The 25,297-nt window shown below is 37.0% G+C and overlaps 2 protein-coding genes across 2 annotated transcripts; both read right to left on the bottom strand.

Moving 5' to 3' along the window:
- Positions 1-279: 279 nt before the first annotated feature.
- Positions 280-8,203, bottom strand: LOC140947850 (uncharacterized). The gene is made up of 5 exons (XM_073397049.1): positions 8,164-8,203; positions 8,019-8,072; positions 7,536-7,649; positions 3,870-5,970; positions 280-2,206 (listed from the first exon to the last, which is right to left on the bottom strand). Exons 1-5 carry the CDS (start codon positions 8,179-8,181, stop codon positions 2,013-2,015), a joined length of 2,481 nt encoding a protein of 826 aa, XP_073253150.1. The 5' UTR covers positions 8,182-8,203; the 3' UTR covers positions 280-2,012.
- A 2,314-nt stretch (positions 8,204-10,517) lies between these two features.
- Positions 10,518-24,911, bottom strand: LOC140947632 (ribonucleoside-diphosphate reductase large subunit-like). Its single transcript, XM_073396780.1, has 20 exons — positions 24,745-24,911; positions 24,545-24,633; positions 23,482-23,659; positions 22,037-22,137; positions 21,014-21,073; positions 20,261-20,605; positions 19,422-19,598; positions 18,799-18,947; positions 17,999-18,134; positions 17,385-17,450; positions 16,610-16,711; positions 15,731-15,787; positions 15,584-15,631; positions 15,349-15,453; positions 14,542-14,610; positions 13,940-14,016; positions 13,385-13,520; positions 12,856-12,951; positions 12,541-12,729; positions 10,518-11,491 (listed from the first exon to the last, which is right to left on the bottom strand). The coding sequence occupies exons 1-20, from the start codon at positions 24,827-24,829 to the stop codon at positions 11,324-11,326; spliced, it is 2,433 nt and encodes an 810-aa protein (XP_073252881.1). The 5' UTR covers positions 24,830-24,911; the 3' UTR covers positions 10,518-11,323.
- Positions 24,912-25,297: the final 386 nt, after the last annotated feature.

Genomic DNA, 25,297 nt, shown 5'->3' with positions numbered 1-25,297 from the left:
CATCAGAGGATACTTTCACTCATTTACTAACTACTTCCTCAAGCAAACTTTTGAGGGAGGTCTGGTGAGGTTAAGGCAGTCCCAAATCACCCCTACCTCCTTCAGATTTTTTTCTCGAGGGGGAGGGGAGAGTGGAGGATAAGTGAGTTATTTGGTTGCAATGCGGATCATTTATGAAAATGCCGAGCTGAATTTAAAAAGGGACTTGATGTCAAGAAGAAAACTGCATATTTTCGGTCTGAAAATATTATTGCCCCCTTTCAAAATGTAGACAGGATCTCAAACACTGTGACAAATTTATTGTAACAAAATAATATGCCACCACCCAGTAACATGCTAACTACAGGAATTATGTACCAATTTACTGTACTAGAACTCATAAAAATATCTCACATGATCACCCGGTTTCTGCCTTCCTTTCTCATAGACTTTATGGGCAACAAAATGGAGTGCAGCTGAGTTTTCTTTCACATAGTAAGAGGGAAAGACGAACTAGGTTTGACACTATTTTAAGTGAATGTCACCACGCTTGTCTAATTGGATTTAAACTTGGTATAAATTTTGGGTTAAAAAAATATTGAGCTATGGATAACCTGGCTTTATATTAGGTAATCTGCAGCCTTAGCATTTTCTTACCATCTACTTGTCTTAATGTAATGCCCTTAAGGAACACAACAGTCAAAACTGATGAAGTAGCATTCTACAAACAATGAATTACGGCCGTATTTCTTCAAAGGAAAAACAAACACATTTATAACAAAATGTCATCTACTGCCCCCGGTTTTTTAACAGCAACTTCTATGTATCTAATTCAGTCGACTCTTTCTTAAGAGGTACCTCTAAGAGACAGAAAGGTGCCAGCTTTTAAAGAAAGTTGAATGAAAAACATGTCTAGATATTTGACAAGCTTCATAACATATCTGAAGTAAGTAAAGAGTGTTACCTGACAATACAAAGAATGGTGAAGGACAGACCATTTTTTTTGTTGTTGGATGGGGATGAAAATTCTTGAAAGAAAAAAAATATATTCTGCAAAAGTAAACAAAAATGGATATGTCATTTACAGGTAAAAGAAGAAAATAAAAAGATTGCAGACCAGAACGCATTCAGTTCAGTTATAACTTCTTTCAGGTTATAAAACCAACATCTTCTTGAACACACCTTAGAATAGCTGAAACACAGTTCTGTTCGAGGGCAGAGCAAAAGACAGTTTGTAGATACTTTTTTTGTCCTAATTCCTTGATTAAAGTCTTGTAGTGGTCCACGATTAATTTTTGACTAGTATCTTTTCTGCAAGACCTTTTGCACATTTTAAATCAATCTTGCAACAACACTTGTGTAACTAAGGTGCTGCTATACATTGATAACCAACTGATATCACTGACTGAACAGGAAAAATAATTTATTATTAGCAGAAAGATACAGTTTGGAAAAAAATAGTTTGGATAGACAACAATGACAAAGAAATCATTTTAACTCCAAAAAAATTCATCTTCCCCCTCTAAAAAAATAATGGTCTGTCTCTTAAGCTATACTTACTTCCCTTTTTAAGACATTTAAAAATTGAGAATATTGTCTAAGTAATACAAAAATTAATAATATTGCAGTCAGCTCTCTCTTAACAGATAGCCCGCTAAAATGGACACCTATGGCAGAGTTGGTCCCTGCCTTTCCTTACTCATTTAAGTTGACTCTCTATGAGATGGACATCTCTCTAAAGGCCGATTTAGACGGTACGATTATTGCTTAAGACTACCATGTGTGACTAGCATGAATCAGGACTTCACTACAGATAATGAATGTAAATTAGACCATCGAAATTTGTACGACACATTGTGGATGTCGTCAGTGAAAATTATGTGTGTGTGGATGGTTGAAAGTCATGACGCATGCTAGTCGCGCACGATAGTCGTAAGCAAAAATCGTACTGTCTAAATTGGCCTTGAGGCAGACACTTAAAGTAGGTCCCACAGGTGTCCACCTTAAAGAGAGTTAACTGTACTGTGAAAATGTCAACTGAATTTTAACTTTTCTGCTTGAACCTCCTTAGCTCTCTTGAGGATTGCCTCATTTTGCTGCTTGATTCTCTGAATCCGCTCATCAAGTTCTTTTTCCCTGACAAGTTTGACAGAGCTCTTTTGAGCAGTTTTCTGGGTAACATCTTCATCTTGGTCCAGTTTTTTCACCTTAAGTCGAGATCTCAGATCTAGCAAGATAAATAAATAAATACATTAATTAATAACAAATGACACCATTAACAGGGATGATGAATGAGGAGTTTACTTAAGGTGTTGGACATTTTTTCATAAGATATTTCAGTAACTTAGCTCCTCAATAAGGATTGCCACACTGCTGTATTTCCAAACATGCCTGATATAATACTAGTATATATTAATGCAAAGAACATCATAATTGTCATTTAACATGCAAATTACACAGGTGTGAAAAGAAAGCCTGAAACAATTCTGGCTTGTTGGGATTTGAACCTCTGTGATACCGCTCAAATTCCTTGACGTTTACTTAAACCAAATTTCATTCACCTTGATCAAAATTTACCCTGGTAACTCAGATTCTGGCTCTTACAACTCACCACTAATGCTAATCCATTAGCTCTTTTTGTCTTGTAATTGGTCAAAACACTAAAACATACACTAAAGCAATTTCTTTCAATTATTGCAAAGAATACATTTATTACAGATCTATTTGGCAGTCATTTCTCAAACTTATGAGGTACATGTATACTGGGTCAGTGTTCCAGCCAGAAATTTCTGCTTGAGGGCCAAAGTGGCCCCTACAACCCATTTTTGGGGGCCAGATATTTCAAGAAAGGGCCAATGTACCAGTATCTTTCTAATATGCAAAAGAGAAGCAACAGTTGGAAAGTTAAGGATATGAAAATGGCAGTTTATTTGAAGCTGACATGGAGTGTCCCTCTTTATACACAATAAAGGAAATCTTCGGTAATAAAGCAAACAGTACAATGAGAATGTATGCAATAAAAATAGTAAGTAATTTTTTCATCTCATTTTCCACTTCACCGTCAAGATCTGCTTTGTTTCGCTTCTTCTGAACTGCTTCGCCTCCATCCACTTTTTTGTTACTTACTGAGAAAAAACTTTCGATAGACCTCGAAAATGTGTTTGTCAGGTTCGTCCTTTTTCGAGACGCCATGATGGATACCCATCAGCTCCTGTGATATTACAAAAGCCAAGTCGCAGCTCAGCGGTCTCCAGACCACTCACGGTAAATCAGGTAAACTCAAGAAGATTCATCGATTGATTTTCATGTTGTGTACAAAGGTTGTTGTTTAGGTCGTTGTTCTTTAGATTAAAAATTCTGTTTTATTGGAAAATTATTGTAGTTGAAGTAACAGAGACATTTTTAAGCCCAGGGAATTAAAGAAGGGAAGGGCCATAACGGCCCTTGAACACTTTTGGTGGGGGCCATCTCTCGACCTTTTGCGGGATTCAAGCAAAGGCGCACTCTGGCTGGAACACTGCTGGGTGATTGTAATAGGAATGCATAATCGCTTCACAGTTTCTGATGAGATAAATATAATTTGCACTGTACCGTATACTGAAGTACTGAAAAATCAGTTAACTATTGATTGTTAACATGTCATATTGAATATACAATCGGCCCAACTAACTCAAATCCCTGCTAAATTGAACTGTTTTTAGCTTCCCTTCAGAGTTTGAGTTACCAGGGTTCTACTGTATTTTTGTCAGTGGTCCTGATAAGGTGAAGCAGAGAGTATTGAAACCCCTGGTAGATGGAAGTCTTGAAGTGCCGGGCAAGTAGACTAGTGGTAAATAAAGCCTAAGAAGAATAACTAGAAACAAAATAAAATAAATTACTTCTCTACACACCTTTAGACTGCTTGCTTTTGACCTCTGCTCCTTTAACAGCTGAAGGCTTTGACCCCTTTTTATCACTATCAGTTTCAGGCAGAAGAGTCTTTAAAGATTTTGATTCTGTCAATTTTGCAGTTGTTTTCCTGTCACCATTTTTTTGAGCCATAATCTCTTTACTTTGTGATTTTACAGACACCTTTGCATCCTGTTCCTTTTTAGTTTTATGCCGTCCTTTTTCACTGACCCTTACACTGTTCTTTGAGATCTGCATGTTCCCATCTATTTTTGAGTCTTTATCAACGGTTCTTCCACTTTTCTGTCTAGAATGTGACCTTGAACGAGAACGATAACGGCTGTTTTCTCTGTTTTTACCAACATCACTAGTAATCCTTTTTAGTGCTCTGTCCTTGCTCCGGCTTCTTTCATGACGGTTATAATTTCTCCTGTATGCTCTGTCTTTGTGTGATGGTGACTGTGACCTCCTGTGAAATCTTTCCCTAGATCTGCCACGTAAGCGCTGATCACGCAGTCTGTCATGTGAAAGTGAATAACTTTGATATGAACGTGATGAAAACCTAGATCTTTCTGGGGAATAAGAACGTCTCCTTTTTCTGTTGTTTTCTCTGGACAAACTCCTTTTAGTTCTGGAGCCTTCAGATGGTATTTTATTTAAACCCACCTTAGATTTAACAGTTGGTAGATTCTCTTCTTCTTCAACAAAATCACTGTCTTCATCTTCAATACTCAACTGGTCAAAATCCATCTCATCCTTATCGTCATTCTTTGCATTGAATTCTAATCTTTCTGTTTTACTATCAACCGTGATTTTGTTCTTATTACCATCAGATTTGCCTGAAGTATTCTTATCAGCCCTCTGTATTTTTTGATTTTCATTCACTGGTTCCTTTGCTTTGTTTCCTGTATTTTCCATTGGCAACTTTTTCTGTTTGATGTCTTTGTTAGATGTTGATATTAACGTAGATTTTACTTTAGGTTTCTCCACAGGTGAAGGTTTTGAGTTTCTTTTCACATCACTAGGTAAGCACTCAACATTTAAATCAGAAGCTTTTTTAACTTTCTGAACAGCAATGTCTTGCTTTTCTTCTGATGATAGATCTACCTTAGCAGATGATAAAGTTACTTTAGAAGATGATGAATCTACTTTGCCAGATGATAAAACTGAGTGGCTAGTTTCTGCTGTAGCAGGAACAGGTTTTTCATTTTTATTCGTAGTTGCCTGTTGTTCTTTAGGCTTGTTCGATTCATCTTTAACATTACTTTCAATTTCATCTTCACTTTCTGACTGTCTAATAATGATGCGCTGTGGAGATAATATCTTTGCAACATTTATCAGTTCTCCATTACTTTCATGAAAAATCCTCAAATCATTTTCCTGTTCAGAACCATCCAAGATTTCTTCAGAGGAGTTTGCTGGTAAGCTCTCGTTGGCAATGGTGATACTGATGTCATTTAAAATGTTGACTTCATTATCTGAATCATGTACCTCATCGTCTGGTACTTCTACACCATTAACAGAATTTCTCTCCGTATTTTCAAAGATATCTTCATCACTTTCATGTTCCACATTCTCTTCATCATATTGATCATCTTCATTTTGAAAACTCTCATCATCACTCAAAACATCATTGGTGCCAGTATTGTCAACATCATCAGAAATGTGGTCTTCAGCATCACTGTTACCTTCATCATTATCAGAATTCTCACTGTCTTTGACATCGTCATCACTGTCCTTATAGCCCTCTAATGAATCTTCCCTCATATCTTTATCTTCTTCTTCATATCCAAATGCTGCTTCCGGCATGTCTTCCTCTTCCTTATGAGAATCACTAACATACTTTTCCTCACTATCAGAATCATCCTGATCAAATTCACTGTCATTATCCTCTGAATCAGGAAATGTCCTCTTATCCTCACTAAGAACATCAGGAGGTGGAGTATTCAAGTCAATTTCCTCATAATCTGTACTTGAAGATGATAAGCTGTCTTGCCTCTCAAGGGCAACAATTTGCAAATCAGCTTTGTCTTCTCGTCCAAGACTTACATGCCTTGTGTCACCCACATCTGTTGCATTAAATTCCCCTTGCACAAAAGAGGTCTAGAGGAAAGATCAACAATAGAGAGATCAAGATTCACGTTTACGCCAAACGGCAGACGTGAATTTGTAACATGTGACCAAGTCTTCCAATTATTTTCCGTTTACTCTTTACTGCTTCGACACAAAAATAAGTGGTTTTATGCCAATTTTAACCATAGGAATCGTTCAGGACTGTTTTTATCTGTTTTATTTTCTATTCTGAGAAATTCTCAACCTGAGTCTGGCGTTTGCCGTTTGCAGTAAACGTAAATCTTAATCTCTCTTTAATAATAGAGCGGTTTTCATTTGAGTGTCGAAAAGTAATTGGTTTTGCACTTTCTACACGATGCGATTGGCTTAAAAGATTCGCGCCACCTTTTCATCCAATCAGAAGTAAAACCAAAGCCAATTGTGACGCGCTCGCATGCATTTTCCCGCGCTTTGCGTCAGCCACATGTAATTACTTCGAGTTTTGATTGGTTCAATGTATGGTCTGTGTCCTATGTGATTGGCCAGAGTAATTACTTTGGTTTTGGTTTTACGACACTCAAACGAAAACCACTCTAAACTGTAGCCTGCAAAACATTTCATGGGAAAGATGTCTGTGCTTCAGAGACAGAAATTCCATAATGATGACGTAAATCAATGTTTACATAATTAATCCAGTAGTCATGGGTTTCAAATAGAAATTTGTTTAATTTTATGTTTCTCCTGGTCAATTATGGTAAAGTTTTGTTTTCTTTTTGAACGAGTTTCAGCAAATCTTAAAAGCTTCTTTTAGAAAAGATTCTATGCCATGAATATTGACTCTTTTGTGGTTGATTCATCCCATTTACATTCGACCTTTGTGACCTTTTGTCTGACATTCTTAAACAATAACTAAAACTTACTATAACTACTACCTCAACCAATAAGAACTCCTGACTAGATTCTGGACAGATTTTACATCATCAGTTTGTAATTTATTTCTGTTGCTGAGGCGCAGATGTATTTTGTGCAAAGTGTCCCTATTAAATTACTTATTACTTCACTTATCAAATTTTTCATACCTCAAATGCAGAGCTTATTTGAGAAAAGTGTTCATTTGAAAATTGCATACAACAAAGAATAATTGTTACCGGTATTATTATTTCAGTAACTAAAAGAAATACCTTTTCATTTTGATTGCATCTGTGCATCACATACCATTAGTATAGGTAATAGCAGGATTTGTAGTGATATTTGGCATAAATACCACGAACGATATTTCGAAATTGTTATACGTAATTTCACGAGCCGTTAGGTGAGTGAAATTTGAGACAATTTTGAAATATCATGAGTGGTATGTATGCCAAATATCACGTACAAATTATGCTATTATTTGTTTATACTACTACCCACAAAGGTTTTGTAATTTTCACATGTAGGTATTTCAAATTAAGCTGAAATACCACTGCTCTAAGCTAATCAAATTGCAGAAATTTCTCATGTAGTAGTATAATTCACATTATGTTTCTGAGGATCAAATATTTTGTTCCAAGGTCTTAGCCAGTTGGATTACACTATTCTATACCCTAACAATCGACTTGTACTTAGATCTTTCTTACTTTTGATCGCATGGTCCTCAGTGCAGCAAGTCGTAAAGCTTCCAAATTCTCATCATCTAACAATTCATCATCATCATCATCCACGCTTCTCACAATCCGTCTACTTCTCTGAGGCTTTAAATAAAATTTATACAAATTAGGACAATAAATGATGCTACTCCATATTACACCAAAACTTTCCTTTTTCCAAAAATAATATAAGCTTGAATGCAAAATATCTCGTGAAAACAAACCCGAGTGAGAGATCTAGGAATACACGAATTTGAGTCCCGGATGGTTGAAAATTAATTGAGATTCTGCAGCTAGATTTCCTTACTGGAGTAAACACTGACTTTACACAGAACATTTAATAATCAAACAACTAAAAATGTTGGCAAAAAGCTTCTTTTAGGTGTTTTTAGAATCGATGAACATGACAGCATTCCGGCAAACAACCACTTAAAAGAATATGCATTCGAACTGTCAGATTTCTGTTTGGCTTACCTCGTTAGAGACAGCAAAACGACGAACGTCTCGTCTGAAAACTTCGTAATTATTCTGCGGAGTAAAAAACACGCACAATTGTATCATTTAGGCCTCACGATTCTAAAATTACGTTGAAAAAATGCCTGTTGCTCCGAGCAATTACCTGCTCCATGGCATCCATTTTGAAAATTCGACCTTTGTAATTATTGCGCACAAATCTGCGCATCATTTTACACGAAAGCCGCTGGAAACAAGCGCACGTACGCGTGAAGGAGAGCCCTTGATCAATTTGGTCAGAGGCATCAAGTCATATGTAATTGGGGACGTCATATATGACATATCTTACAAACTTGATTCTTTTCCTGAAGGCCCCCTCTCTGGGGGAGGTTAACTAATGCAAGGTTAAAATTTAGAACATGATTGGGTTACTTGCTTACAGTCTCCTTAGGACTGTCATTTTGGGTTAACTATTACTTGGGTCGCAGTAATGGTAAGAGTACAGCTGGACCATATTCAACTATGGGTAAGATATCTGCTTTAAATAGACATACATTGGTTAGTGACTTGAGCCGGTCTGTTTGAAGCTGGGTTAAGATAACCCAGGGTTTGTGCGAAATTTGAACTCAGATATGAGAGCTTAAAAAACTAATTCAGTTTCATTCTCTGCCTACAATTTGATGATTGGATACTCTAAAAAGCATAGAAAAAACTATCCGAGAAAGTGCTTTTGGTTAAAAGAAAAAGAAACCCGCGTTAAAATCTAACCCTGGGTTAGCACTAACCAGCGTTCAAACAACTGGGCCCAGGTCAGTTCTTCTTCCCTGTTCGACATGACATTATTGGACCACTGGTAGTATAAAAAATATATTGTATTGTCAATACTACTGAGGTTGATTGGATAGAAAGAACTGACTATGAACCACATGACCGTAATGTTTTCCACGTGGCAAATCTGTTGTTTGAGGAACATTTTTCAATGACATGAGAAAACAGCCGGCATTTTGCAATGCCATCACTGGTTTCCCGCAGAATAATGTCAGAAGAATGAGCGCAGAAATTCCATACCGATACCGTGTCACAACCCAGATCTACATATTATGTCTGAAAATTGGCTTTAACCAGTCAGAACATATTCTGCCACACTCTGTTAGAAAGACCATCATCAGAAGCACTACTCAGATCTGGGTAGTGACACATCAGCATGGAATTTCTATACTCAATCCTCAGACATCATTTGCAGGAAAACTAGTGGTGGTATACTAGGATGGGCTCCTGCCTCTTTTCTGTCCATTTCTACAGAGCACAGGTAGCCCAAGCTCACATTGCCTTGCCATGTAAATATTTTGAAAATATCCAGTGAAAGTTATTACCATTTGAAATACCAGTTAGCTAAGAAGTGCACAGTTGCTCACAGGCTCTCATAGTGAGCTTGGGTGACCTGTGGGCAGACAAAAAGTGACACACTTGGCCCGTGGTCAGTGGAGTGGTTTGTAAGCTAGGAACTCAGAGCCCTTAATTAGATTTTGATTTGATAGTTGATGATGGTTCCATAAAGTTTCTGTGACTTTCCAGAAATGGGTCCCTGGTCCCGGTGTTTGCTTTACGAGACTTCACTGTAGAGGGGTTGTCTTACCATTCTTGGAGAATGAATTGTGAGATTTCAACTGCACACTTATAACTTGCCTGCAGCGTAGACATCATTCAAGGTTGGCTAGTATAGTCTGCCCGTGCACAGACGTCTGGGCTCCAACAGATTCAACATATCACCAAAACTTTTCAACCTGATTGGCCAATTATTGGATAATAATAATTTATTATAATACAGTAGAACCCCGATAACTCAAACTCAGATAACTTAAGTCCTTGCTAATTTGAACTAAATTTCCATTCCCTTTGTCAAAAGTTCACTGAAATTTACCCCCAAAACTCACATTCCCTCTAACTTGAACTGTTTTTTGTTTCCCTTCAGAGTTCAAGTTACCGGGGTTGTCCTGTATAATACATATTTTTTAACAGGCCAACCATGGGCACATACTCAAATCCTGGTACGCAGCTGGGGCCCAAAAGAGTAATGACACTGACTTGCTTAACCTGAGTATTCATTTAACACAACTATGGGGACAACTCAACTCATTAAACTTCACAGGGAAATTGTTGCAAGAGCATGTGCCCTGCATCAGATTATTATACCTTTTTTCTTTTTTTTTTCATGTTCTGTGGGAAATGAAACAACATCCTTGCAACATGTTCTTGTGTAATGAACACTTGAAGTGCCCTCTTTGACCAATCGACTCTGTGTACTGCACTTGGTTGTCACGGTGACTTTTCAATGTGACCCTTCGAGTCCAAATATGTAAATAAAAGAACTGGTCTCATTTTGTCTGAGGTCATTGCACCTACCTCCCCCCTTTCCAAAGACGACTGCACAAAATGTCATAGAAATAATAGTCTAAAAAGTGCTACAGTCATAGAAGGCTTTTGAAATTCCAAATATAGGGTAAGAACAGAAAAGCAAAGAAAGGAGAAAAAAGTGTTTTTAATTAAAGGAAGAGAGCAATGGACAATTAGTTTAATCTATTCACAACTTTTAAAATTATTGCACAACTTTTATGTGAAAAATCATCATGTAAATAAATAGCCAATTCACATTTAAACTGGTTTTGTTAGATTACACACCATAATCAGCTCAAGAACTCATACCGATATATACACACATTGTGCATTGATAATAAGTTATTTAAAGAGGTATATGTGCAAACTAAATTCACCTTATATTACATGACAAACACTGACTTATCCTCACTTTGCCGTTGATCATCTCTTATCAGCTTATGAAAACTTATGTATGTCTCTTGTACAAAAATATCTCACAATATTTTAAAGTATTGAAAAATATGTTTTAATGGCCTCTAACTTAAGTAGAATACTTGCAATTTACTGGAAATTGCCTGTTACTATTTTGTGTTGACAAAAAAAAAAACGTAAGAGTTTGATTGCGTGAAGCTTAATTTTGGTCAATTCCAATATCTTAATGTTGTACACAATGTAATTTTATAACTTAGCAATATTATAAGAACTTGCAAACACTTGCTCATATGGTTTGCTAGTATAAATCAAATTTGATAATTCTTTTTTTTTTTTTCTTTTTCGAAATGCCGCCTTAAACTTACTCTGGTTTTGAGCTTTCTTAATCTCTGACATCGTAACCACTACCTTTTGGAAAACCAATTTACTTTAACCGATCAATGAAGATAGAATTGCAGTTTTAAAGAAGGTCAGAAGTTCACTGCAATATCTGATGTATCGTTTTTCTTCATAGCTTTTTAAGCACTGCAGCTCAGACAGTCTGGATTATCTCGAGAACAAGCAGGACCATCTTCATTGTTTTTCTTACTTTTGGCAGACTTCTTGAGTGCATCTTGATCTACTGTGAATTGAATGGCACTAGCTGCTGGACGGGTGCGTAGGTAATACATACCAGTCTTTAAGCCCTACAAAATTGAACACACACAAGTCTTGTAACCAAATTGTGCTTGAATGATAATGCCCCCACAGTGTAAATAACACTACGGTCAAACTAGTGTCTTTATAATGGGGTAGTGTGTATTTGAGGAATGTTTTGAGTGCATTTAATGAAGCAATAAGTCATGCATGCCCCATAATTTAAGATGAAATTGAGAAACACCAAGACAAGACAAGACAATGTTTTATTTGGAGTCTTATACAGTCCTATGTATATTGACTTTATCCAAATTATTTAAAATCAAACACAAATTGCACACTAGTGGAACTATAATCAATGTTGACCTAAACAACTAATGATCTTCTTTTCTTTCTCATAGCAGTCAAATATGTATTTTGCAATTAACTTTTGCACTGGTTTGTTCTTGCTCAGATGGTTTATTAACAACAGAAAAACATCAGTGGGGAGTGGGGGGGGGGGGGGGGGGGGGAGAGACTACATCCCCTACTCTTTAGCAACAGTGTGGGTTCTTAAGAGCACAAAAGAGTTTTAAAAAGAGTAAATTAAGTTTGAGATGGGGCCTACAGTTTACTGTCTTTATCTGATAAGACTAGAGAGAACTGTTAACAGAACTCATTTAAGCGGCAGCACTTTCTCCTCAGTTGCTTGAAGACCCTGAGTGCTGGTGCGAACAGTGTTGGAACTTGCTTGGTGGGGTAGTGGTTATAAAACTGAACTAACTGGGCAGAAGTTAAATAATGCAGCAATGTTTTGAATAGTTCTTGACTGATTTATTATGACACAGACTATGATTGAGTCAAAGGGTCATAGACGATATTTCACATGCCAGATCAAAAGCTCCACATTCACATTTTCTACCATGTTGTTGCCATATAGAGGTTAAGGAATTTTGATGGTATTTCTGCATGGAAAAAATGTAGGCCAGTCACAACATGCAGCACTGGCTCTGGTTGTTGTTTTGACAAAATTTGTTGGCTTTTGCATGCAGATATAACATTAGTCAACTGTATTCCTTAATCCACAAATTAAAAGATCACAGAAGTTTTAAAATATCACCTTTTTCCAGCCATAGATGTGCATGCTGGTTAGTTTGGCCGAAGTAGGTTCCGCAAAGAAAACATTGAAGGATTGACTCTGATCAATGAAAGCTCCTCGATCAGCAGCCATGTCTATGAGCGTCCTCTGAGATATTTCCCAAATTGTTTTGTACAATGCCTTTAGGTCGTCAGGGATCTCTTCAATGTGCTTGAAAAAAAAAAGGACAGTTAATACCCATAGATTACACCCCTTAAAATCTCTAAGCCAAGTAAGATCCTAATTATAACAGAAGGCAGAGAGAGATGTTAATTTCTGTAAAGTCAATAAACAAACCTGGATTGATCCATTGGCTGCTATCAATTTATTCTTTAATGTTTCATTCCACAGATTCCTTTCTGTCAGGTCTTTCAGCAAATGATGGTTCACAATCTGTAATCAAAACACAACGTACAGGAAGTGAGCTCTGGGAACTACAGTTGACTTCCAATAATTTGAACCTTCAAGGGAAATAGAAAAAAGTTCAAATCATTTGGAGTTCCAGTTATTGAAGGTAAAATTATATAGAAAATGATCTGAAGGGAAATGAAAATTACTTTGAGTTAATGGGAGGTTCGGGTTGTAAAGGGTTCGAGTTATGGGGAGTCGACTGTAGAAAGATCCTTATTATGTTTGCAGAGAAGCACTTGAATACTGAGCACTAAGCCACTATCTATGATGAACAGTTTTAGTGCTAGCAGGGTATCTAAAAATAATGTTTCTACACAAGGTAAGTGGCTATAGATATATCCTTTAATATCATTCAGTTACAAAGATTGATATGCTTTGCTTTATCATTGAACACCTTGGATTGTAAGGATCATACCTGAAACTCTCCTGAGAGTACACGCCTTGTATAGATGTTACTAGTGTACGGCTCAAAGGACTCGTTATTTCCAAGAATCTGCGCAGTGGACGCTGTTGGCATTGGTGCAACCAGCAAACTGTTTCTTAATCCATACCTAGATAAAAATACACAATTCCATGAACTGTTCAGCCTGTTGCTGCAGCTTGCAAACTTTAAAATCAGCGCAAAAATGTTGTTTTGACTGCACGTGTGATGATATTTGCAGCATTTAAATAAATTATTTTTGCACGTAGTTTATGCGTGTTGCCTCTCTATCAATGTCATTTTAAAGCCATCTTGCAATTTTTTCATGAAAATTATTAATAACTAATCACATGAATTTTTCTTGTGCAATTTGGAATAAATAAGCACCAGTAAATTTATTCATTTATTATTTAAAGACCACAAACTGCACTCGCCTTTAGCCTTTGAAAAAATTTACTTGTGCTTATTTATTCTAAATTGCACAAGAAAAATCATGTGATTACTGGTACAAACGTCAATGATTTAGTCAATAGTAACAATAAACCATACCTTTTGATTTCTGCCTTGAGTGCAGCCCAGTCCCATAAATTAGTAGGAGTCACACCCCACAGATCATACTGGAGTTTCTATAAGAAAAATAATAATAATAATAATATATATTTACAAAGATGTTGAAACAAGGGATCATGATATACAGAGAATATATGCTTAAATCCTTGAGTGTGTCATATCTACTAAACTCACTTTGAGACAGAGTCATCTGTTTTCTAATTCTGCATCATACTGCCATCCCTTCTAAACAGAAACAGTAATCCCACTCCAATGTGTAAGATTGGAGGGGGGGGGGGGGTGGACGCAGTAATACATTTGGCAATGCCTTTTTTCAGGATGACAGGAAAACAAAATTTCTGACAAAGGGGCACTCATTGAATAGTGGCGACACAAATTTATTTAGGAAGGAAACCAGGTCAGGTAAACCAACTTTCCCTTTAAAAATGTCTCATACCAATATTGCAATACCAGCTCAAGTTTTTTCAGTCACATCAAAATATTTACTGTTGAAACATTTTACTGCTGTTAGATAATATTACTATGATTTCTGCTGACAGATTACAGGACTATTCTCGTCAAATAAGTAATTTGTTTCTTACCCCCTGGCTTGCAGGTGATCCCTCGTAAGTTTCATACGGTCCCTTTTCTTTAGCCAACTGGCATGAAGCCTACAGAAAATTAAACACTCAATTAGATCAGAGCATGCCAAAAATTTACGGATAAAGATACAGAAAAGCCAAGATGGTGTAATCAGGGTTCATACAAAAAAAATTGCTTCCATTTTTCAAGGATCACATTAGATTTTCAAGGACCAACTGCTAGAAATATAATTTCACAGACTGTAATAAAAATGCACATTCCCAGTCCATTCTCTTAAGACTTTAAGTCCACCTGTCTTAAATTGATAGTTAATTATTGCATAAAGCATAGAGCACTTTATGTAAATAACCTTTTAAATTCTCTGAACTATGATTTATATTCTGTCTTGGACAACCAAACAGCATCAAAAAACCTCTTTCCAGGCTACTACATTCAAAGTTGAAGAAAATTCAAGGACTTTTCAAGACTGTGCCAATCCTGTGAAATGGCACAGAGAGGGAATCTTAGGGCACTGGCCAGAAGTCTAATTCCTGGGGTGTCCACACATTTTAATCAAGACCTCAAAGCAAAAAAATGCAGAATATATGTGTAATGGCAACTGTTGAATTCTCTCTTGACCATGCTGAGTAAAAGTTTGCAGAGCTCTCTGGAAACCAGCTTCCGATCAACTCAAGCATGTAAATTATTGGTCTAAAAATAGCTTTTTGCGAAATTCACATAACCCGAGATCTAGACTGGGCATTTCGTTCTCTGTCACATTATTCTCTCTTGGAAGAGCTTAATACCAAATAATGAGTTCAACTTACTGTCAAAGCACCATAGTAAATTGTCTCAAATATTTTTTTATTCAGCTCTATGGCTTCAGCACTTTCAAATGGATATCTCAATAAAATGAAGGCATCAGCTAATCCCTGCAATTTGAGTAAAAAAATGTGAGTCACCAACTTTGAGTGTTAAGTAAATGGCTAAGGACAAAATAGTAGTCAACTTTAAACTGTTGAGTCACATGTAAAGCCACTCAAGTGCAAATGATGTAGATACCTGTACTCCAATGCCGATTGGCCTGTGTCTCTTGTTAGATTTTTCAGCCTGATTTAACAGAAGACAAAAATTCATAGCAAAGTTAAATTTATCAACTTATATTTAAAAAGGACTGCAAAAGAGCACCATATTGAGCAGTGCACATACCTCTTTAACAGGATAATAGTTTACATCAATGATCTTGTTTAAGTTGCGTGTCACAACCTGTCAAATAATAACAAATGCATCTTACAAAAGAGGGCAAAAATTGTGTTCCAGGTTTTAGCCATGTTGTTGGAGTGTTTTTACTTACTTTTTTTTTTAATTAATTAATTTTTTGTTGTTGTCACACTGTTTCCTTAGACAAGAAACTTTGCTCCAGTATGTCTATGTCTTGACCCAGGTGAACCTTATTCTCACTTAATTTCACGAGTATTCAATTTAGCAATTTTCGTTATGTAAATAATACTTGTGAAGATAAAAATTGCTAAATTTAATACCAGATTTAGAGGTCAAAGTTATCTATAGATATTCAAAAATAGAAAATCACAAAATTTAATACACTCCAATATTCTACCTTTCCCTAAAAAACACGAAATTAAATACTCGCGAAATTGTGAGAATAAGGGATAAATCTGGATACTACCATGAGGTTAAAGCTCTGTGATTAACTAGCATCATTCAGGGATATTAACAATATTCCTAGGTGCTTGCCTTCTAGCCTCTTCCAGGCTTGCATTTAGTAGGGATGAGCCGTAAGTCAGAGGCGTGAAAAAAGATGAGCATGTGGATGATGCACAAGTGAAAGGCACGCAAAAAATATCAGTGCAAGATCTGAGAAAAGGGAGTGATGCCGACCTTTCTCTCCCAATTCCTCCCCTCCTGTTCTATTTTCATGTAATATTGATGGGGAATTACTTTTTGTTTTTTGACTGCTGTTAAGAGTTTACTTGTTAACGAATTTTTCAATGCCGTTTTCTCAAATAAGATTTCCATTACACAAATTAATTACCTAAGTACAGTGTTATATTGACATTATCTGCTCACCTGTGTGATCTCAAAGAGTTTTTTGAAGTCAAATTGGGGTGGATTTTGCTCAGTTATAACAAATTTATTGAGTGCAAGGGAAGCCAAGTTACAAACTGCAACCTGTAAAAGAGAACGGAAATTAGCATCATCCTATGCTCTGCTTAATAATGATGCCTTAGTGTGCCTGCTGACACGCCCATTTCAGAGTACTTTTTATTACTTGATTTAAACTCATGAGAATTAATTTATCCTCAATAAAGTACATACGCAGTCCCTGACACCCACTAGAGAAAACACTGCAGTTTTTATGTGTACTATATACAGCTCTGTTTATTACTGGTTTAAGACAGACAAAGTGCAGATGAAATGGAGACAAACTAACATGAATTTAAGTTGGAATGAGACTGTAAAAGCAAAGTAAGCAACTGGAAAAATGATTTAAAAGAAACCTGCACCAATGAGGACAGGGATTCCTCCTCAATACATGAAACAAATTAATGGTAAAATTGAGATTCACATCAGAGACATGGGTACCCCTACCTGTCCCCCCGCCGCCCCCCCAAGCATTCAAGCTAATTCTTTTAAGCAGGGAATCATGTAGAGCATCTGAAGGGGTCACCACATGCTATTTTTTTGTGTGTGTTATATTTAACTTAATATTTATATTCATCTGTCGGGTTAAGAAGCCTTCTTTGTTGGGTTATTGATCTGAGACCCAACCAACTCTTATCTGGAACACTGCCCCCCTCTAAAAGAGTTAAAGGGTATGATCAGCAGGAAATGTGACACATACCTCATCAGGACTACTGTATTCAACAATTTCAGTGCAGAGATTGCTGCATTTGATGGTTCCAACATTCTAAAAAGGAAAATTTAAGTGAATTAAAAAAGAAGTCAGTTACCTTTTCAGGATGAGATAGAATAAATGAGACAAATGGGACGCTGACATTGCCTTCAACCTTAAAGCCCCAATTTCTAGATTCCAATTCTCCAAACTGATATCCATACTCAGTGTGGCAGAGTTTTCTGAGCGATGGACTTTCAATTCAGAGGCTCCGATTTCAAGTCCTGGCCTGTCCGCTAGCTCAATTTGTTCACAGTAGTCCCGAGTTCAAATCCTTGACCACACTTGTAAATAGCCAGCTGGTTTGCCTCAGGCCAGTTGGGATTCTTAACCCTGTTAACTAGGCATTTGCACCTGAGCCCCACTAGCACAAGTGCTATAAACTCTACCAAGGATAGATAACAGAATTATTATTACCTATACATTAACTTAAAGAATTGGCTGAGAGGATTTTCCCTTGGGTGGTCATTTTAATTATTAATTATCATCACCTTTCCACTTAATTATGCATTGATAATGTTGGGAAAGATTTGATGTTGGTCACTCTAAGGACTTAAACCAACCTGTTGGTTACTCTTTCTGTTGCATGCATCTTTATACAACATATATGGTGTTCCTGTTTCCACCTGGGCCTCTAAGATCGCAAACCATAACTTCTGAGCTTTCACCTGCCTGCGGAATTTTCCTTGTTGCTCGTAGCTGTTTGTGAGAAGAAATAAAGTTGAAGACATAAACTTCCCTTAATCTATCAGGGCTGTCTTTTTTTTAAAGTAGGCAGGTAATAGAGAAAGATGTGGGGAATTAGAAATGTTTCTAGAGCCGCAAGGCAGTGCTCGAAGATAAAGGGAGCCCAATGATTTGAGCCTTTGAAATCCACTGCAGGATATTATTTCCTAGTTGCCTTAATAAAGCAAACGAATTGCAGAAGGAACCAGTGGGCAGTGCCAGAGCAAAGCTATGAGCTGTCAATGTAACATTCTTCTGTTAGAAACTAATCAGTTCTCTAGTTAAAAGATAATACATAATTGTCTAATCAGTTCTCTAATCTAATTACTGAGTGATTAGAGAAAAAACGCCATCTCTTAATGTACAATTGGACTCAATTAGAGCCAAACTATTTGCGTGACATTTCGGAATTATCCTGTAAATCTTCAGCGAACTACTTCATAATCTCATAGTTTATGCTAATCATTTTGAACTTGATAATGGTGTCCTGATGACTCCAAAATATTGTTTGTTGTTAGCAGTAATCTTTTCTTGCATATGTAATACTGAACCTCTACTTTTCACCAAAAATGACTTTGAATAAAACATTAAGCTTGGAGAATTGTAATATCTATAAGATTCTTTGTACTCTGCTGACCTTTCATAAAGTTTTTCAAATTTTTCTCCCCAGCAATCTTGAAGTCCAGGACACTCATTAGGACACATCAAAGACCACATGCCATTTTCTTCACATCGCTTCATGAACAAGTCAGGGATCCAGAGTGCAAGGAAAAGGTCACGGGCTCGCTGCAAATACAGACAAATGTGGATTTAATAATTTTCAAACCATAAAAAAAAGGTGATGGGGTCTTAATTACCCGCACACGGTTTAAGTGTTACAAACACCAGCCTGTCATCCTGCCAGGTCATAAGACAAGAAGGATTTTATCACTCAGGGATTTTGTCGAAACATTCTGAAAATTCTGACATACTGTAAGCCAAAATTTAAGCTCTAAACTTTTCAGTGTATGGAGTTTTCGATAAATACAATAAACATGTCAAAAACCCACGATTGTGAGGGTAATTTGTCACCCCTGATATCAATAGGTTATCAGAAAGTATACTCATGAAATCAGGGAATAATTTCACTTGCATTTTGTCCAAATTCTACTAATTTCTCAGGAAATTGTTAGAATTCGGACAAATGCGAGTGAAATTATTCCCTGATTTCACTCATCACCATTTGATTAACTGATTTCTAAGTAATCAAGTTACGAATACCTGTTCCTCTTTGCCAGTGTTCTTTTTTAAGTCCAAAAAATCAAAGATATCAGGGTGCCAAGGCTCCAAATATATTGCAAAGGCTCCCGGACGCTTGTTTCCTCCTTGGTCCACATATCTTGCAGTAGCATTAAAAACTCGCAGCATGGGAACAAGACCATTTGAAGTTCCATTGGTCTGGGCAAGACAAGACACATGTACATCATATAAGAAAATGAACGTCACGAAGGTGTGCTGGCTGAACTACCTTTACACATTCAATTTCAGCAATGATTAACTCTTCTCTTGTCAACTTAGATTAACCTTGTATACCAACAAAAAAAAAAACTCGAGTACCTAAATTTTAGATCATTGTATATCAGTGTCACTGATAGAATGATCATACATATGTACATGTAAGATGCTTGTACAGCATGAAACATTCAGCAAGTTACTCACAAAAATGCTTACAGTAAAATTAATAATAATCATCATCATCATCTCTACAACAGCCACCTTGGGGACAGAAGAAAGTGGGTGTTGTTAAGAGGTGGCTGTTGTAGAGAGGTTTTAAACAAAAGTCAATGTATGGAATTTTTGTGGCTGTTTTGTAGAGAGGTGACCATTAAAGGAGGTTTGACTGTAAATAATACAATCATAGAGAAAGTTCTAATTTTTTAGTGCACCAACAAAATTTTGTGGTGCAACCACTCACAGGAAACACCTTACATAGTGGACATTAATTTTGTACTATTAAATTTTATGTATCAGTTTTGATGTTTATTATAATATTATATTACTATAATTTTGATACTCTTACAAGTTAGTGAAAGGGCGAGGTCCAAAAATCAAAACCTTACCCCAGCAATGTAACTCCCTGAAGACCGTATGTTGTGTACATTTAAACCAATTCCACCAGCTGCTTTGGAAATTTTAGCACAGGTTGATAGAGTTTCATAAATTCCATCAATACTGTCATCTGACATGGTCAACAGAAAGCAACTGGACATCTGTGGTTTACATGTGCCAGCATTGAATAATGTTGGAGAAGCATGTGTGAACCACTTTTCTGACATCAAACGGTATGTTTCACAGGCGGCTTTGATGTCATTCTGGTGAATGCCAATTGCAACTCGCATCAGCATGTGCTGGGGTCGCTCAGCAACTTTTCCATCTATCTTCAGCAGGTATGACCTCATTAAAGTCTGCAAAGACATGTAAGTAGGTACATGTAAAGTGTATGATATGATTGCTTAACCTCATTAAAGTCTGCAAATACATGTAAGTAGGTACATTTAAAGTGTATGATATGATCACTTAGTGAGTTAAACTCGGTGTTACAACTTTTCTTCCCTTGCATTTGTATAGATATACAGCTGTACTATACAGACATACAAGGCTTTGCTCGTCAATCTGCAGAATGATTTGTTATATCAGACTCAAACTTATGCAGTAATAAATTATAACTTAAATTAAATTATAACAACTTTTCTTCCCTTGCATTTGTATAGATATACAGCTGTACTATACAGACATACAAGGCTGTGCTCGTCAATCTGCAGAATGATTTGTTATATCAGACTCAAACTTATGCAGTAATAAATTATACATACCTTAAAACCAAAGTAGTTGTAGTCGTAATCACGGGCATATATAATTTCAGAGTCAAGAACCTGAAAAGAAAAAAAAAAGGGAACTTCGATTAACAGCAATACCCCATCTTTCACCTTAATTGGTTACAACTACAAAGCAAGAGCTCACAGGTACCATATTTTCTCATAATAAACAGCATTGGTATTTTCAGTGCCCCTACTGTAACCGGGGCCACACAGACAAAGTTGATCAAACAAACAAATTTTTAAATGGTTTCCACTATTCCAATTAACGAGAACAGGACTGAACTTCCTGCTACAAAAAGATCTACCATGGTGCACCGCAGGCTAGGAAACATAGACCATGCACCACAGAAGCAACCTTAATTGAAACAGGTGTATGAGCAGCAAGGGCACAATACAGGAACAAGTTGTTCACACACTTTGAACATTGTGCTGCAACGGTTTGCTGAGAGGGTTTAGTGAACTAAATCCAACATCTCACTGGACACCAGTCCTTGCTCCTACTTGTTTTTTTCCACCATGGTCCTACTACCTGCTCACACTACACCAAAATTTTGGAGCAGAACCTATCTGATACGTGTTGTTCCACCTTTGAGATCAGTGTGGTGCAGCTTTGGGCCACTACAGAAATCATGCCTATTAAATCATTGTTTAAATGTGTAAACAGACGTCGCATCCAATACAGTTTTTGTGCTGTGGCAAGATGCTACCCACAATCATGGACAAAAGTCTTGGGACGCTTTTGTGTTTCTGGGACGTTTTCCAATTCACACAGGTCCAACCCCTCCCCTCACCCCACATACAATGTTGGACGCATGTATCCAGAATTTTTTCCCAGTTTCAACTTTGTATAGGGTGGGGGGAGTGAGAACTGCAAGAAAATTTTGAAAAGGATGCACTGTTCCAAGAGGGAACCAAGAAATGATAGAAAAAATATGAATAAGGCAGTAGTATCCCAAAGGACTTTTGTCCAGCACAGTGTGAACATAGCCTTGAAATGACTGTCTTCTTTCCACTCACATCAGCATTTGCCATGATAATGTCATAGGTTTCCTTAGAAATTAGAGGAGAATGTTTGCCATTCTTAGGGTTGACGTAGTTGTACAAATCTGTCATAACCTCTGCAAAGTTTCAAAGGATTTAATTAGCAAAACAGAAAAGAGACTTTTAATAGTAATAAATAAGAAATAAAAGAAATGACAGATGGGAGCCACAGTGCTCTCCTTATCAGGTGGTAACCGGTAAATTTACAGCTTGAAGCAACACTTTTCACCATCCACAAACGCTTGAAGTGTTACTGCAATTAAAAAGTTGTTTAACCCATTCGCTCCCGGAGATTTTGCCGAAAAACGCGTTTTGAAGCTAGTCGAGTGGTTTTCTGGTCACTGTCGTGCTATAAAGAGCTAAAACTTACCACAAACCGGTCTACAGGTCGTACACTTGGCGGCCTTCTGATCCAGATGCAAAATATCAGCTTGCGAAGTTCGGGCATGCGCAGAAAGCAAAATTTCGACATAGTTTTTGGGTTTAAAAGTGACACAGCAGTCTTGACTTTTACTTTTCGCTTTCTCTCCTCCCTTCTTTTTTCGCTTTTCTTGCCTCATTTTTTTTTTCTCTTGCTGGGCATTTAGTAGGCTTGATTTTGGTGGGAAGAGTTTTTAGGAAAGCTTTTAGGATCTTAGGATTAGGTGAAAGGAAAGGTAGGTGGGTAATGGAACAAGATTTTCATGGAGATTTTCAGGTCCTTGTCACGTGGTTTTTTGCTTCTTTCTCCGGTGTCCTTGACTGAATTGTGGTCATTCTGGTATGGTTTGAAAGATCTCTTCACTCTGCACAAGTTACCGAAGAAAGTTGTCCTCGACCGTTAAAACTGATGACGTCACAAAGGGTAGAAAGGACCTGGATCCGCACGGGCGGTTACGGGCGGTTCAGGGGCGAATGGGTTAAAAAAAATAGCAAGTTGAGATCCAAGCCAATCCTTACAATGAAATAAATACGGAAAACAAAAAGTACACGTAGCTATTCTCTCTCATTACTTTATTTAAATGACCTTTTGAAGCACTGAAGGCTAACAATATTTTTGTGGGCTTCTACCCTAATTCTAGACTATCTCGACCACCCGGAAAAGTTCACTACTTCTGTTACTAAATTGACCCTACTGGCAAAGGCACCCTTCATTCTTAAAATTCTTTGTTTTGAGGTGTTTAAAATACTTTTCAGTCAATTGGTTGACAGGATGCTCAAAAAGAAAAGCCTTCTTGAATGCAAAGCACCCCCCCCCCCAGCAGTGCATATTTTTTGGCCATACCAGTCAAGACTGACCCCTTACCTGCTGAGCTAAAATTTAGGGAAAACAATGGAACCAGTCAAGATGTCCCATTGCATATTGGCCCCAAAATATACCATTTTCTTTAAAGGGGCTTTATTTTATCAGTTATTCTTGAATATTTATATATGCTTCTTACCACTAAACTGCTTCTTCGTTTCCTTGTGAAGATTAGAAACTTCAATCCTGGCTGCAAGAATAGCATAATCTGGATGCTTGGTAGTCATTGATGCAGAAGTTTCTGCTGCCAGGGTATCAAGTTCAGTCGTGTGGACTCCAGGGTAAATTCCTTCAATCACTCTCTTGACAATAGTAAACTAAAGAACAAAAAAACTGCATGCTTAATCACTTGTAAACACAATTAAAATAAGAGGCCTGTTGGATTTGACTGATGCATTACTTGGTACTATTAATTTACTAAGTATGTAGTTCTAACGTTAAGTCTGTGGATAAAATCCTATGATATCACCATTCAATTGACATCTCTTCAGCAGTGCTTTCACATTGTACTATTTATTTAAATAGTTGCTCTAACTTTACAGTCCGTGGATGAAACCCTATATGGTGTATTCGCTTCAGCTGCATTTTTCACATGTTTTTATCCCTTTTTCAATTTTTTTCAATTTTATGAGATTTGCAATTTTTATCAAATTTTTAGAAGTGAAAGTGTTTCATATTTACTTCACAAGATTATATATGTCAATGAAGGGGGGTAAGTGAGTGGGTTTTATGCAAACTGTTGTAAGTTTCGCGCCAGTCTCGAGAAAAGGAATTTGCAAACACCAACCGATCGATTGAAGTCTTCGCGATGTAGTTTAAAACAAATCGAGATTTTTCTACTAAATCGACCTACCGCAAATTTGGTAACCGTGGGAGTGATGTTTATCGAAGCTTAGTATATAGCTGCTAATTTGGTATCCAGGAAAATTCGCGAAGGTTACTGGCTTCACGTTTTCGTGTTCAAGTAAGCTTTGTCTAAGCTAGGGCGCGAAAATCGTTAACGGTTTTCCCGACGAGAAAAGCGATATTAATAAATAAAATATTTAGAGCTTTTAGCTTGAACACTGAGCTGAAAAATGACGAAAGAACAACATATGTATATATCGATGGAATGCTTAGGTAAGCTTAATATTCGTGATTTCTCTTCGACTCGTTTCAAATTTTGGCGCCAAAGAACGTACAATTGAACAATATAAGCTTACCTGATCGAGATATTCATTGTTAAGGGAATAAGACAAATTTTCAAGCCTTGCGGAGATTTTACCCACTTTTATAAGCTCCTTCTTCTTATCTGTAAGAAAGAAAAGTAATTTCATCAAAATCAATCACTGCAAAGCATGTGCATGTGACAACATGGCGGTCATCAATCGTGCTTGCTTCTGCAACAAAACTCATAACTTACTGCGTTTAATAACGTAGGTGCCCTTAATTTCGGTATCATTGTCGAGATCGTGGTTTTGGCTTTCCGTCTTTACGTTGTCAGACATTTCATACAGAGAGTACAAGAGTAAACTACGGAGATAAAAGGAAATTTCACCGACGAAAGCTGGAGTTGATCAGGAGCCGAAGTGAGGAAAGTGAGATGGATTTGGGAACTAATCCCTATTTGAAGTACAAAATTTTCCGCGGGAAATCGTTTCAACCAATCATAGGAAGATTAGAACAATCACTGCCCAAATAAGGGGAGCAAGAAAGCGCCCGCGAAAAACCCCGCGAAAGGCCTTTTGTTTTGTCATGAGCCCAATCTCCGAGCTTAATATGTTATCCCGGCCGTAGCAGAATCACTAGTGATCGATGCTGGAGTCTGACAACAAACTGGTGAGAGCGAAGTTATATTTTGACAGCGTTTTTGAATTAAGTTGACAAAATTTCATTTTGGAAACCGTAATGGATACGAATGTTGTCACCCACTCTTTAATGAATTTAGCTGTAAAATGTAGTGTTTACAGAGCCAT

This window comes from Porites lutea, chromosome 9 (assembly GCF_958299795.1).
Source record: "Porites lutea chromosome 9, jaPorLute2.1, whole genome shotgun sequence".
Classification (NCBI taxonomy): Eukaryota; Metazoa; Cnidaria; class Anthozoa; order Scleractinia; family Poritidae; genus Porites; species Porites lutea.
Note: the sequence above shows the minus strand (reverse complement) of the source record. Positions and strands in the feature narration are given on the sequence as shown.